We start from the raw sequence: 14,136 nt of genomic DNA on the forward strand, positions 1-14,136 counted from the left end.
GCATTATTTTACACTTTTGAATCATCATTCCAAAATGAAAGTTCATTACCCAAAATATATTTTTTTAAAGCAAGAACTTAGAGGGGCGCCCGGGTGGCGCAGTCGATGAGCGTCTGCCTTCGGCTCAGGGCGTGATCCCAGTGTTCTGGGATCGAGCCCCACATCAGGCTTCTCTGCTGGGAGCCTGCTTCTTCCTCTCCCACTCCCCCTGCTTGTGTTCCCTCTCCCGCTGGCTGTCTCTCTCTGTCTGTCAAATAAATAAATACAATCTTAAAAAAAAAAAAAAAAGCAAGAACTTGGAGAAAAAAACTTTTCACCTAGGCTTCTATAGCTCAGTCGTGGCTAGCCTATGCCAGACTGAGCCAAAACATTAAGTTGATTCATTCTCTGGATAAAAGCATGAGTTTTTCAATTTTCATCTGTTTCAATAAAAAGCTTAAATGTTATTTTAACCAAGTGTCTTGCATGTCTGTTTTTCAGAAACAAGAGGAAACACAAACAAAATCTGCCTGCAAAATATGTGAGCAGGAGGAACATATTCTGTTTCTAAGGAAAATAAAACCTAACTGTTCAACATTTATCTATTTCCAATATATTTCTTCAGAAAAAAAAAAAAAAAGTTAGCCTTCATGGCCTTCCAGAAAAATGCTCAACTTAGAACTTCAAAAAAATAACATTTGATTAATGACTCAGAAAATTCTAAAGAATCCTCCTAGTTCAGTGACCTAACTTACTGGTCTCATACGCATCCCTTCATTTGTTTGTTTTAAAACAAGCATTCCCTGAGCTTCTACTCTAACGTCAGGTAAGACTGTCATTGTATAACGCAATTGAGCCATGATCCCTCATCTGAAAAGACAATTTGGTTGCTTTTACTTTCAAGTACAGTTTTTAGATGCCTGACAATGCTCTTAGTAATCTGTGATACTAGTTGCCACTATAAAACTAAAAATCACAGTATTTTAGAACCAAAATAAATCATATAAGAGTCACGGGGGGGGGGACAGTAGGAGGGAGAGAGAATTTCAGGAAAAGAAGGACGGAGGACCAACGAATTCATTGTTATGTCACAGGTTAAAATGGGAAAGACAGACAGAGAAGAAGAAAAGAGAGACAAAGAGAGAGAGAGAGATAGAAAGGGAAGAGAGAGACAAAGACAGAGAGAAACAGAGAAACTAAATAAAAATACATGTTTCTCTATTAAACCAACGAGGCACATCTATTTAGTCTTTTTTAAATTCAGAAACTGATTTTAAAAGAGGAGAAAGACTACGTTAAGGGCAAGTTATGAATATATTAAGATCAGCTATATTGTAAGTCTAGTTCAAAAACCAGTCTAAATTTTACCATATTCAAAGTTTAATTTTATTTGTATCTTACTTAATTTAATAGACTAGTCCTATTGCATAGAGATTTTGATAAACATACCCAGTCAACAAATATTTATTTCTGGTCTTGGTTGCTAGCCAAGTAAACTAGAAAAGGGACCACAATTCTCCATTGACAGCAGGTGACAACAGTAGAAGTCATCATTTAAATGCTATTTAATATCCTAAACCCAGAAACTGGCAAAACGACAAAGATGCAAACTTCATCACACAAAATAGAAAATTCTGGCAAAAGAAGTTCAGTAGGTGAAGGAGCTGCTGTAACCTATCAGAACCTCTCGTCACTTGGGTCCACGGATGGACAGGTACCGTAGTGGGGTGGAAAGAACACATGCAGTAGAGTGAGACACACTGCGGTTCCCTTCTGAGGCTCCCTGTTCACGGCATGCGTAGCCAGCCCATTCTACCTCTGAACTTCTGTTTCCTAAATCATGAAATGAGGATAGCCTTATCTACCTCCTCATGACCTAGCAAGAGGAAACCATTTTTAAAATCAGAAACAAAGGCACTAACCACAACAGAAGTAATGGATGCATCTGCCAGTCTGATATCAAGAACGACTGTCTACAGAAAGAAATATGAAACAGTCTAAATAAGTAAAAGCCATGAAACAGAAAAGGAGATGTGCCTTACTTTTAAGTGACAAAGAGCTAATGTAAAGGATAATAAAGAAACTTTATAAATACAAAATAATAATCGTAAAAAAGCTAAAAATGTGCTAAAGATTTAACAGACACTAAACAAAACAGAAAATCCAAATGGCAATAAATATGAAGAGAAGCTCATTCAGTAATCAGTGAAATGCAGGTTCAATACTACTACTTTTCAGGGTTATTTGGGGGGCGGGGAGGTAAATGGTTATATATTTAAAGTACCTACGTAAGTCCTGACACATGGGAGGTAGAAGAACCATAAATAAGGTTCCCCGAAGATCCTTGCTTGGAATCCTTCTGGGGCCATCACTATAATGCCAACGAGCATCTAAATCATGCCACAGTCTTAACATCCATCAATAAACTGAACTTACGCTGGATGCTTCCAAAGCTGAGACTTACACTTGGACTTCTCTCTAGTGAATATACGGAAGAATTATTCCACGAGCAGATTGAATGCACTAACCCCACTCCTGGCTTCCTAATACCTTTCAGACTCTACCTTTCTCTTCATCTATTGCCTTTACCCCTCCCCTTCTCCCCCCCCCCATTTTGCATTGTTAGAATGCAGGCACCCAGGACAGGCACTTTCAATTCTTTTTAAAGACCAGTAGGGTATACATAAACATTATAAAACAAATGTCTGCAAGCACTGGCCTATCACCTAGAAGCCCTCTGCATTACCGTGACTCCTGCCAGCGTGCTACATCGGCGGGTCGCACACAAATACACCGAGTTTTTCATACCAGGGGGTTGCTATGGAGAAGACTCAAAATCTGAGAGCTGCACTTGCTCCTTGGCAGGTACCTTAATTTAGCCCGTTCTAAAAATTTATTGGTCAAAGTAGATTCTATGCCACTGGAAGGAATGACGTCCGTGCACTTGATCATGACCAATAGACTAATGAGGTCAGTACGTACCAAAGGAGAGAAAGTCTCCGCGGAGTATGGAGGGGGTGGTGTCTCCGCAGCTATTTCAGGGTCCTCCTGTTCACTCTCACTGTAGCATTCTATACAAAAATGAAAATGCTTAATGTTTCAACACTGTCATCACTCATTCCATAATGCATGAGCAGAGGTTTTGCTCCATCTGGCTACTGCAATTCCAATCCAATTCAGAAAGGACTCATCTACTGAGCTACCTGGTGCAAGGGGATTACATAAGAGGGGAAAAAAAGAAGAGCCATATTAGGGTCTCTGCCCCCATGAGGGTCTAATATGTTGGAAGGGGACTAGCCATAGCTCAGGAAAAGTAAAATAATTCCTCAAAAGAGGTGTGAGTCATATGCTAAGGGATCATAAAATCAGTAGTGATTAATTTTGATCGTAGGAGACATAAGGAGCTGAAAATGGCAGGATAAGTAAACCATCCACAGTGAGCACAGAGTAATGAGAGCTAGGTCTAGGGTGCAGGCTGAGCCAATTATATGGAGCCCCCAGAGGGATGTGGTAAAAAACGAAGCTGAAAGTTTGCTTGAGGCCATATCACAGAAGGCCTTAAACACCAAGATAGGGAGAAGATTTTTGTGTAGTGATTTTTTTTCCCTCACAATCTATAAATGCACTTCAAATATATTGTGGCAAAGAGGACCAAGGAGATGGTCAGGACAGTGATTTCACACTCTTGCATTTTAGTTCTTTATTGTTTTAAATCAAATTGTCATTTTCATTTTCTCAGTTTCAGCTTTTATAATTTTTGCTATCCCAAGATTAACTCCCCACCTTCCAATTCCCAAGTTTTACGTGGTCTGAGCCCTTCAGAAATAGTATCAACTCTGCGACCCCAGCACCTAAAGCCTCCTTCTTCTCAATATTCAGGAGTAATTGCATCATTAAGAAGATTTCGACTCCTGTAGCTTTTGAACCCAGAGAACTATAGACTGAGCTAAAAATATGGCCTGTGTCCCAATCTGACATTCAGTTTCCTAGCACAAATTTGGAGTAATTAGCCTCAGCATACACCTGGTGGAAATATTAAAATATCAGAGAGGAAATAGTGGGGTGAAAGTGATCTGTCTAGATCATGACGAGATCATGTCTCTGAGTCAAAATTCAGCGAGTGGGGCAATAAAACATTTGCACAGGCAGTTGTTTGAGATGTCAGTGAAGCCTACAGCTGCTAGTGTGTGGGTGAAGTGTAAAAAGGATTCTTAGCCAGCATGGGAAGCTCTATTCCATGTTGGTGAGTCTGTGTGAATATGTCTGCTTCTCCATATTTTCAGATAATTTTAAATGCCAAAGTATGTTTCATTAGGACAAGGCTACGCATAGAACTTGACATTGTGTTTCCATCCTATCTCATTCTAACATTCTTGCTAAATTCTCAGAAATTTAAAATAGAACATACCTTCATCCTTTGTACCAGATTCATGATGGATTACAGCTAACCCAAGCTTGTTTAACCACCTAAAATTCAAATAGAAAAATAAATGCTTAGCCCAAGAGATTGGTCATCTCCTATCCACCTGCCCCCTAGACCCTGAAGGAAGGTCTTGTGCCAGACTTTATAATGCAATTGTCATAATTCTGTAGTTGGTCTAAACATTTCCAGAAACAGCTTGAGTTTGTTGTATCAAAACCTAAAACCACTTGTTTCACAATACTTTCCTTACTCAGGATAGTCTTTGAAAGACAAGAAACAAGGTGGTTCATTATCCAGCTTGCTAAGGTGGTCAACCACATTAGATATTCTAAATATATGAATAAATATGTCTTTTGTAGTTGTGCATTTCAAATTTTTAGCAAACATCAAAACTCTATCATTGAATTTAGTAACCTAACCATTAAAGTTCCATCTCTGTAATTGTTAAAATATAATTTTATTTCACAAAAAAATAAAGAAAAGATTATCCATTTTTAAGCCAGAATTTTTATATTAATCAATAAAAGATCTCAGAGTTTGACAGGTATTCCTAAGCTGGGGAAATTTTTAATTCCTTGAAGAATTTTATGTTAGGTAGAAAAGGACAATGTCCTATCTTCTTATCAATTTACCATTTAATTGGCAATGATTTTCAAATAAACATCAATAATAAAAATAGAACTAGACAAACCTTAAGGTACTCAAACTTGGCTCATGACCTCAGGCCACTGGAGTTTCTTCCCAAGGGGTTAGTCAAAAACATACTTTATCACACAAATTTGTAAAAGACACAAAATGAGTTTATTTCACATGTTCCTAACTATATAACCTTCTATTTAAAGGTAAAATATTATTTTGGGGTGGTAATAACCTGATTTATTTCCCGCTTCTTTCCAGTTTTCTATATTTTTAAAAAGTATTCCATATTATAGGTTCACTTTTTTTTTCTTTTTTTGAGAAACCAGTGCATTCAGTAGTGGCCTAAGTCAACTAATACCAATAAAATAAGAAGAAAGCTATGCACTTATTGACTCACTTATTTCTTCTAGTCCTGTACTGCCTTGTGAACTATCCAGCACTCTGCTCCCCACCACTGCATAATGATCACATATTCCCAAGTCTTCAATTGTCAACAAATTAAGAATCCTTATCCAACCCTCAACCTGCTATGGTCTTGCCATATTTATTTTTTATTAACAGGAAATATATAAATTTCATTTTTAAAAACAAATAGGGCTTTCTACAAGAAGGAAGATGAGCTTCAGCCTCATTTAAGAATCCCCTCAGGGGTGCCCGTGTGCCTCAGTCCACTGAGCGTCCAACTCTTGATTTCCGTTCAGGTCATGATCTCGGGGTCATAAGACTGAGCCCCGCATGGGGCTCCATATTCAGCAGGGGTCTGCTTCTCTCTCTCTCTCTCTCTCTCTCTCTCTCTCTCTCTCCCTTGCCCCCTGCCCTTACCCTCACTTGCACACATTCTCTAAATAAATAAGTAGTTCTAGGTTTTAATACCACAAATTTATGCTGTTTCTGGAAATGTTTAGACCAACTATAGAATTATGACAATTGCATTATAAATAAATAAATAAATAAAATATTTTTTAAAGGCATTTTAAGAAAACCCTTCAGCATCATGACAAATATGAGCTCTTTAATGGCCATTTAAAACCAGACCAATACGTGGGCCCAGATCCCACCATGGGAACCAGACAGTGTTCATCGAGACCTGATAGAATAATAAACAACCAAAAAAAAACAACCAAAAAAAAAAAAAAAAAACACCCAGGCAATCACAGGAAAAAAAAAATACAAATGGCTGATAAAAAAATAGAAAAAATTTATCAGCCTCCATAGTATTTTGGGAAATGCGTATACAAAGACAGGAAAATATTCACCACTAGATTGGCAAAACTTTAAAATACCACTGATTTCTAGAATTTAGAAGGAGGAACATTCTCATCCTTAGCTTAGATGAACATCAAAATTGATACAGCCAATTTTAAGCAAGCAATTTGATGATACTAATCAAAATTTAAATATGCACCCCTTAATTATAGATGTCTATCCTACAAACCACAAATAAATGTGGAAGAATGTTAATTCAACAAGACTTGCAATGGCAAAGAGAAAAAAACACTGATACGATATAATCATTAATAGGAAAATGGATAAAGTACAGAACTAATTTCATCAGTACAATCAATGAAATAATAAATCTAATAAGAAGACAGATAGGAAGCCTTGTGATGGCCTGGAAAAATCCTAACATACTCTTAAGTGAAAAAAGCAAGTACAGAACAATATGATTGGCCTAATTCAATGTACTTTTAAAACTATGAATTTGTGTATGTGCATGAATCAATATGCAAAGAGAAGCATCAGGAAGGATGTAGGTCAGTCATACTGTTAAAAGTAGTTAATCCTAAAGAGAGAAGTTGAATTGGAGGGTGAAGTTTGGGTTATGGGAAGGTTTTCACTTTACGTGCTTCTGTATTATAGGATTTTTTTTGCAAGAACATGTTTTGTGTGTCATTTAACTAAAAGAAACATTATAATGAACAGTTTTAAAAATTGATCAGGCAAAGCACCGTGAATTTAATGGTTCACTTTTAAAATACCAAAATATTCTTAGTTTATACCTGATTTCATAACTGTATACTGACCCTCCCCCCAAAAAAGCATCTAAAAGTAAAAGAGACAATTTTTAATATATCAAGACAAGAAATACCTTTGAACTTAGAATGCTTGAAACAAGAAAAGGCATTTCTAAGTTCCTTTCCTTTTTTAATATATCAAGACAAGAAATACCTTTGAACTTAGAATGCTTGAAACAAGAAAAGGCATTTCTAAGTTCCTTTCCAGAACACAGAAATACAGAAACATAACAAAACGAAAGAGTATTGACAATAAAGAAATCATTCCTCCCAGCTCTTACCCAAAACTTATGTCCTTTTAATTGCCACATTTAGTTACTTGCTGTGGAAAACGTGATTGTTTAGATTCTTGTTGTTGTTTGTTTTTTTTTAAGATTTTATTTATTTATTTGACAGAGATAGACAGCCAGCGAGAGAGGGAACACAAGCAGGGGGAGTGGGAGAGGAAGAAGCAGGCTCCCAGCAGAGGAGCCTGATGTGGGACTCGATCCCCGAACGCCAACGCCGGGATCACGCCCTGAGCCAAAGGCAGACGCCTAAGGACAGCGCTACCCACGCGCCCCTGTTTAGAATCTTGTTTGACTGTTTCCTTTCTGGAATCCACTGGCTTAGAGTACCTCCTTTGCTAAGAATTTTTTTTTAAAAAAGAAAACATCAAGGCAGTAGAAAAATTTCTATTTGTGCCTAAATAAATAGATGCACGAAAAGACTTATATTTACATAAAAGAAGATGACAGATGTTTCCTGGGAGTTTGCTGTATATTAACTCGATGTGTTGGAGGAGCCCAAGTGCTAAGAAATTGATATACAAAACAAGAAGGTTCTTCCTACAAACACCGTCTGAGAAAGGCAGCTACCAACCAGTCTTTGTTTAGAAAGCAACTCTTCCATTCCCCTTAATTACTTACCCCGATACTTGTAAATTGAGGGTCCCTGCGAACACACAGCATTTCTATTAAACATAATTACCTTTCCCTTCATCGTCCCTGGGAGAAACGTCACCACCCAAAACTGCAGTTTCCCAAGGAAGCGAACTTCTAAAACAGGACCCATCTCTCCACACGCCACTCCCTCCCCGCCCAGATTCTCTGCGTCTCACAAAGAAATACCCAGCTACATTATTCACTGGCTTAAACTGGCCCCCTCAGTAAGAAAGGGAGCTTTTCAGGTGCCACTCAGGACAAAGCTTTAAATGTCATCTGCATCATCTTGTGGGAGAAGAGAGAAGTTAACTTGGAGGCCCAAAGAGATGCCGCTTCGATGGCTATTACCACCACCAGAGAATGCCAGAAAGGACCACTGGGGATTACTTGGTGGCTCAGCTCCAGACTGACCCTCACTGTGGCGGGGTCCAAGTACTGCTGGGTAAGGGTTAAGCCTTTCACATGTATGGCTTGCTCATTGATGGGATTTAGTTACCAATACCAACAAAAAGAGAAAGAGCTTTGTGAAATCTCTTCTCTTCTTTGGGGGCATCTGCTCTTCTTTTTCTCAGGGGCTTGAGAAAGCCAAGGGGAGAGAGCTAAAATCAGGAGGGTAGAAACAACGTCTCTCTTCATTTAAGTAAATAAAAGTCTTGTTTGAAAGACTCAATTTGTCAATTTCTTGTCTTGTCATTTAAAATGGGGTTTCCCAAGGGTCTATAAAGAGTTGTTCTGCCCTCATCTGAAGATTGAGGCTGCTGAAGGGCTTATCCTGTAAGAAGGGTGTGTGTGTGTGTGTGTGTGTGTGTGTGTGTGTGTGTGCGATTTACACATGTTTGTTGAAAAGCAGCTTTTTTTCTTTGGGTTTCTAGAGCAAGAGGGTAAAGAGAAATTAAATAGAGCAGATTGATAAGGAAATCATTATGTATAATGAAACAAAAGAGATTAAACCATAAGCTCTCCGAATGAGTTATGTATGTATTTTTATTTCTATTGCCCAGGATCTGCCGCAGTGGGGCACCTAGTAGGTATTTCACAGACACGTTTTTATTAGTTAGGTGAAGGTAATGAGGAACACTGAGAAATCTGAGAATAGGGCTTCAGTTAAATAGAAGGCCCGTCTGATGCCTCAAGCGCCTCAAATATATATAGCCTCATTCAATTAACAGCCATTGTGATCACACTATAATCTAAACCAGCAGGGAATGAGTGGGGCAGGTAGTGTTCTATGCATTTATTCCACTTACTTACACAGAAAAAAAAAAAAAAACCAGGAAAGGGAGTTAGGGATATACAATTTTATGTGAGATGTACTCTGAGCAAGGACATTTTACAAAATTTTCAGGATAGAATATGGATTAGTGATAAACACAGGGGTCATCACGATAATTCCACAGCACATAAGAAATGTTATAGATATTTTTCACATAGAATTCTAAAAGCTGTGAGATTGGTCATGGTACTTTCAGGCCTTTCTCCCTGTGATGCTGATTCTCACTTTAACATTTTCTTATAATGACTTCTGTCCTTTCCTTTCTCAACTTACTGGTTCCCTCGGAAGAATCTTATTACTTCTTCCTAAAATAGCCGTTTTGATCTATGTAGTTCCCCAAAATGCTTCCAATGGTGGAGAAAAAAGCAAGAACACTTCAAGTGCGAAAGAGGTTAGTCTTTAAAGCAGCGGAAATAAATAAAACAAGAATTGATATGAACATATGCTTAAAATTCTAACACCTGACCAAAGTAATCTATTCCCAAAAAGGTTAGATTTAGCAATTTTCTTTACTTACACACTCATTTCTTGTGCATTCTCAGCTGCAAAATAAAAGGTCTTGATCTGTGGATGGCTGATCTTAAAAGCACTTGAAGGGGGAAAAACACAGACACATTAAAAATTAGAAATTAGTGTAGCTGTCAATGGGTTTGAAAGTAAATCAAATATAAGTGTGGCAAAATCATCTGCTTTCTTTGTAAATGTATAAAAAATGATTTAGTTACATTAAATACCCATTGCCTAATCTCTATTTCATGTAGAGAGCAGAGAATTAGTTTATCATGTTGAGACATCCAGAATAGGGCTGAGTCTTGGCTAGTCGATAGTTTCCTTTTAAAATATATGGGCATATTCTTGTATTTTCATTTGCTCACTGCTTTGCTAGAAAGAGACAGTAAATTAAAATTTACCGTCTTCGAGTAAATACTCTTTCTTAAAAAATACCGTCTCGAGTAAAAACGTCTTCTTAAATACTCAGATCAATAGAGCAAAATATTGATCCAAATTCAATCAAATACATACAAGAATTTTATGTGTAGGAAAATAATCAAGTATAGAACGTCCACACTGCAACAACACATCAAAAACTTTATCCAAGCCACCCTCTATGAGTAAAGGAAAAATATTTATTTTCAGTTTAAAAGTATAAAATACTGAAGATTAGCAAACAATGAAATAGTTCCCCTTTATCATGAGACCGGAAGTCCTACCATACAGGCCAGCGTTTTGGTAAATAACCAGTTTGGTCAAAACCATGAAAATCAATACAATCTTCTGTATCCCTGGATACATGCGGCAACACTAGAGGGGCAGAGACTTAAAGCTAACATCATTTATGCATTTTCTTAGAAAAATCTAGTCAATTGCCACTACTGGTAACAGGTGAGTAGGGAAATAAATGCCTTTCTGAGAAAACAAAAAAAGATGTCAAAGGTAGAAGAAGAACAAGAAAAAGGTGAAGGGGACACATTTGCAAAATGCGGCCGGGTGCTACCATGGAAAGAGCAGGCAATGGGCATATGGTTGGCGGATCCAGAGCAACTCTCCCGTGAGCTCTAGGCAAGCTCAGGCTCTCTGGGCTGTTCCCTTTTCGGTAAAATGGAGACCATAAGCCGGTGACTTTTTTTTGCTTCCTGTCTGTTCTCAAATCTTTTGGACTTAAATTCTATCAGGGTATACTCCCAAAGTCTAAAATATCTCAAAGAATTCTATTTCAAGGATGACAATGTTATGAACTAAGAAAAAGAAACTGGTCTTGCGATCATTTCGGCAGCTCTGGTGAGTCCTATTGAACTAGTCATTCTCTTAACCCAGAAAATATCTTGACATCTGATCTCCCAGCCCATCCTGGACGGGAGCTTGTTTTTCGTTCCATCTCAGACACGGTTGTCAAATGATGCCATGCCAAGGCTCCATGGGGTTTTAAAATCCATCTGTTCCACAAAATGAAATTCCAGAAAACAAGGGGTTAAACGCTTACACCGTTGTTTAGGATGCCAATCTATAAAGTTCAAAATTCTTAGATATTTGGGTGTTACCTTCCCTAACTTCCAAATGACCACATCACTTGAGAAACTAAAATTATGAAGGGATGTTATTCTGGCTCGGGGTTTTGTGGAAAATGATAGGCAACTTACTGCTTTTTCTTGCATTCGGATGCTCTCTCCACAGTGAAATCAGGCAGGTTGACAAATCCATCAGCCTTCTCTGCCTGAGAAAAATACGTATAACAGATATGAATAAATGAGTCAATCCTAGAAGTAAGTTTATAGAGATCATATACATTGAATAGAGATCATATAATGAAATGAAAGAAAATTAAAAGATACCTCCCTGAATCAGCATTGGACTTATCCAAATATGTATTTTATGAGAGAAATTAATATTCTCCTGGTAAGTCATCCAGAATCTTCCATGAGAAGTAACATGACACAGCTTAGGATGGCCAAGGTATAGCATGCATAGGACTTGGCCCACCCCTTCCTGTCTCCCTGGAAAATACCAGTGCTAACCCATCAGAGCTCCACTCCCTGCTGAGTTAGTAGACATCCTCAGCATCATTCTCATCTCCAGTAAGCCAGTTCTCATACTCCAGTAAGCTACAAGCACAGAAGGTAGAATGTAATTAGCGTCCTAGCATAGGGTAGACAGAGGCCGGATTTTGGAGTTGGCAAGTCAAGGTTCATATCATAACGTATCCAACAACTTATTGGTTGTTAGAAGGCTTAAATGAGGGCAGATAAATAAAACACTTAACGGATACTCAACAAACAATAGTTCTTCTCCCAAGTCTATAGGCACTTCTCCCAACTACAAAGCCATGTCTCGGAAAATCTCAGTTCCATAATCAATTCCTAGGAGGCCTTTCTACAAAGGAAAGACTGCAGAAAAAAATGACTCTTTTGGACATCACATGAATGTCCCTTCAAAACACCAAAAATTCTAAAGGAAACGTAATTATCGTTCTACCTCTCTGAGCATTTGTTCATCTTTATGGATAAAATACAACTGAAACACAAGGAGACTAGATTGCCTGTCACATATAGAACCCAAATCTTCTTCCATCTACACTGGTGTCTCTGAGTAGAGAAATACAGTCTGCAAGATTAATCATAAATCAATCAGCAGCTAATGGGAGAGGAGTAAAAAAACTGATTTTGAAAGTACAATTGTAATTTTAGACGTCTGCTAGCTATTAACTTAGCGTCACGGGTCCTCTTCCTTCATCACTCTGCAACTCTTTCCCTTATCCCCAGCCAGAGTACAACTCCTACCCTTTCTTCAGAAAAATTAAACTGAAGCATTCAAACCTAGGCCTGTCCTATCTTCCCTCTCCTACATGAATTAATCTATCCAATCTCTTCATTTGAAATACTTTCTTCTTATAAGGCTCAAAACCCAATTCTAAAGGGAACTTCCTTCTTAAAAAATGATGTAAATATATACATATATATATATATGCATGCTTTCATACAACTCATTTATTTCTTGATGAGCTGTTTACTCATCATTTCACCAATCCTCTCTCAAAAAGAATGTAAAGTACTTAAAGAACACAGACTGTGAAAATCAACTTTTTCTATAATGCACAATACTTCCTGTGGATTTTTATCAGCATTTATAAAAGTATATTTTTGAGGCGGGGGGGGGGGACCTGGGTGGCCGTTAAGCGTCTGCCTTCAGCTCAGGGAGTGATCTCAGGGTCCTGGGATCGAGCCCCACATCAGGCTCCCTGCTGAGGGCCTGCTTCTTTCTCTCCCACTCCCCCTGCTTGTGTTCCCTCTCTCGCTGGCTGTCTCTCTGTCAAGTAAATAAATAAAAATCTTTAAAAAAAAAAAAAAGTATAATTTTGAAAAACTGTTAGGCACCAGCAATTCTACTCCTAGATATAAACCCAGAAGAAGTGAAAGCAGGTACTCGAATAAATATAGGACTATGCATATCCATAGAAATACTACTCGCAGTAGCCAAAAGGTAGAAACAGCCCCATGGACAGGGGAGCAGATAGACAAGCTGTAGTATACCCATACAATGGCAGCTTCAGCCATAAAACCAAGGGAAGCGCTGATGCGCGCTGCAGTGTGCATGAACCCCAGTAGCATCATGCAAAGTGAAAGAAGCCCGACACAAAACATCACACGTCGTACGATTCCATTTATATGAACTATCCAGAAGAGAAAAATCCACAGGGACAAAACACAGATGAGTGGTTGCCAGGCGTTGGGGAAAGTGGGGAATAGGGAGAAACTGTTTAATGGGTATGAGTTTTCCCTTTCGGTGGGTTGAAAATGTTTGGAACTAGACAGAGGTGGTGATTGCAGGACATTGTGAGTGCACCAAACGCCACTGACGGCTCACTTTAAAATGGATAATCTTGGGGCGCCCGGGTGGCTCCATCAGTTGAGCATCCGACTCTCGATTTCGGCTCAGGTCATGATCTCGGGGTCCTGAGATCAAGCCCCGAGTCAGGCTCCATGCTGGGGGTGGAGCCTGCTTAAGATTATCTCTCTCCCTTTCCCTCTGCCCCTCCCTCCACTCCCTCTTAAAAAAAAGGGAGGGTTAATCTTATGTGAATTTCACCTCAATTAAAAACAAAAGCTATGTTAGGCTAAAGTATTTAATGTAAATTTCTATAATTGTGTTAGAAAGAAAACAACTTATATTCATCCTTTGTTTCTATTTCCTCCCGTCATTCATTGTTATGCCCAGTGTTCCACAGAAGCTGTAGTTACCTGAACCCCAATGAGTTTCATGTTGCTAAATCCCATCTACCTTTTTTGGTCCTCAGTCAACTGAACTCTAGTAACCGATACTAAAGCTTAAGGTTTCTCTCTAGAAATACCTCATTTCTTGCTTTTCTGACATATTCCTGCTGATCCCTTC

The 14,136-nt window shown here is 38.4% G+C and overlaps 1 protein-coding gene across 10 annotated transcripts in view; it reads right to left on the reverse strand.

Moving 5' to 3' along the window:
• The window catches only part of IPCEF1 (interaction protein for cytohesin exchange factors 1), a 175,333-nt gene that overhangs the window by 39,847 nt on the left and 121,350 nt on the right, over window positions 1–14,136 (reverse strand). For all 10 annotated transcript variants that reach the window (XM_040627984.1, XM_040627978.1, XM_040627985.1 and 7 more), the window contains 4 exons: window positions 11,391–11,464; window positions 9,770–9,841; window positions 4,388–4,446; window positions 2,962–3,050 (listed from right to left, as the gene is read on the reverse strand). In XM_040627984.1, coding sequence (XP_040483918.1) covers window positions 2,962–3,050; window positions 4,388–4,446; window positions 9,770–9,841; window positions 11,391–11,464 — 294 coding nt within the window. The remainder of the gene's footprint in view (window positions 1–2,961; window positions 3,051–4,387; window positions 4,447–9,769; window positions 9,842–11,390; window positions 11,465–14,136) is intronic.

The sequence above is a fragment of the Ursus maritimus genome, unplaced genomic scaffold (genome assembly GCF_017311325.1).
Source record: "Ursus maritimus isolate PB19 unplaced genomic scaffold, ASM1731132v1 scaffold_13, whole genome shotgun sequence".
NCBI classification, from domain to species: domain Eukaryota; kingdom Metazoa; phylum Chordata; class Mammalia; order Carnivora; family Ursidae; genus Ursus; species Ursus maritimus.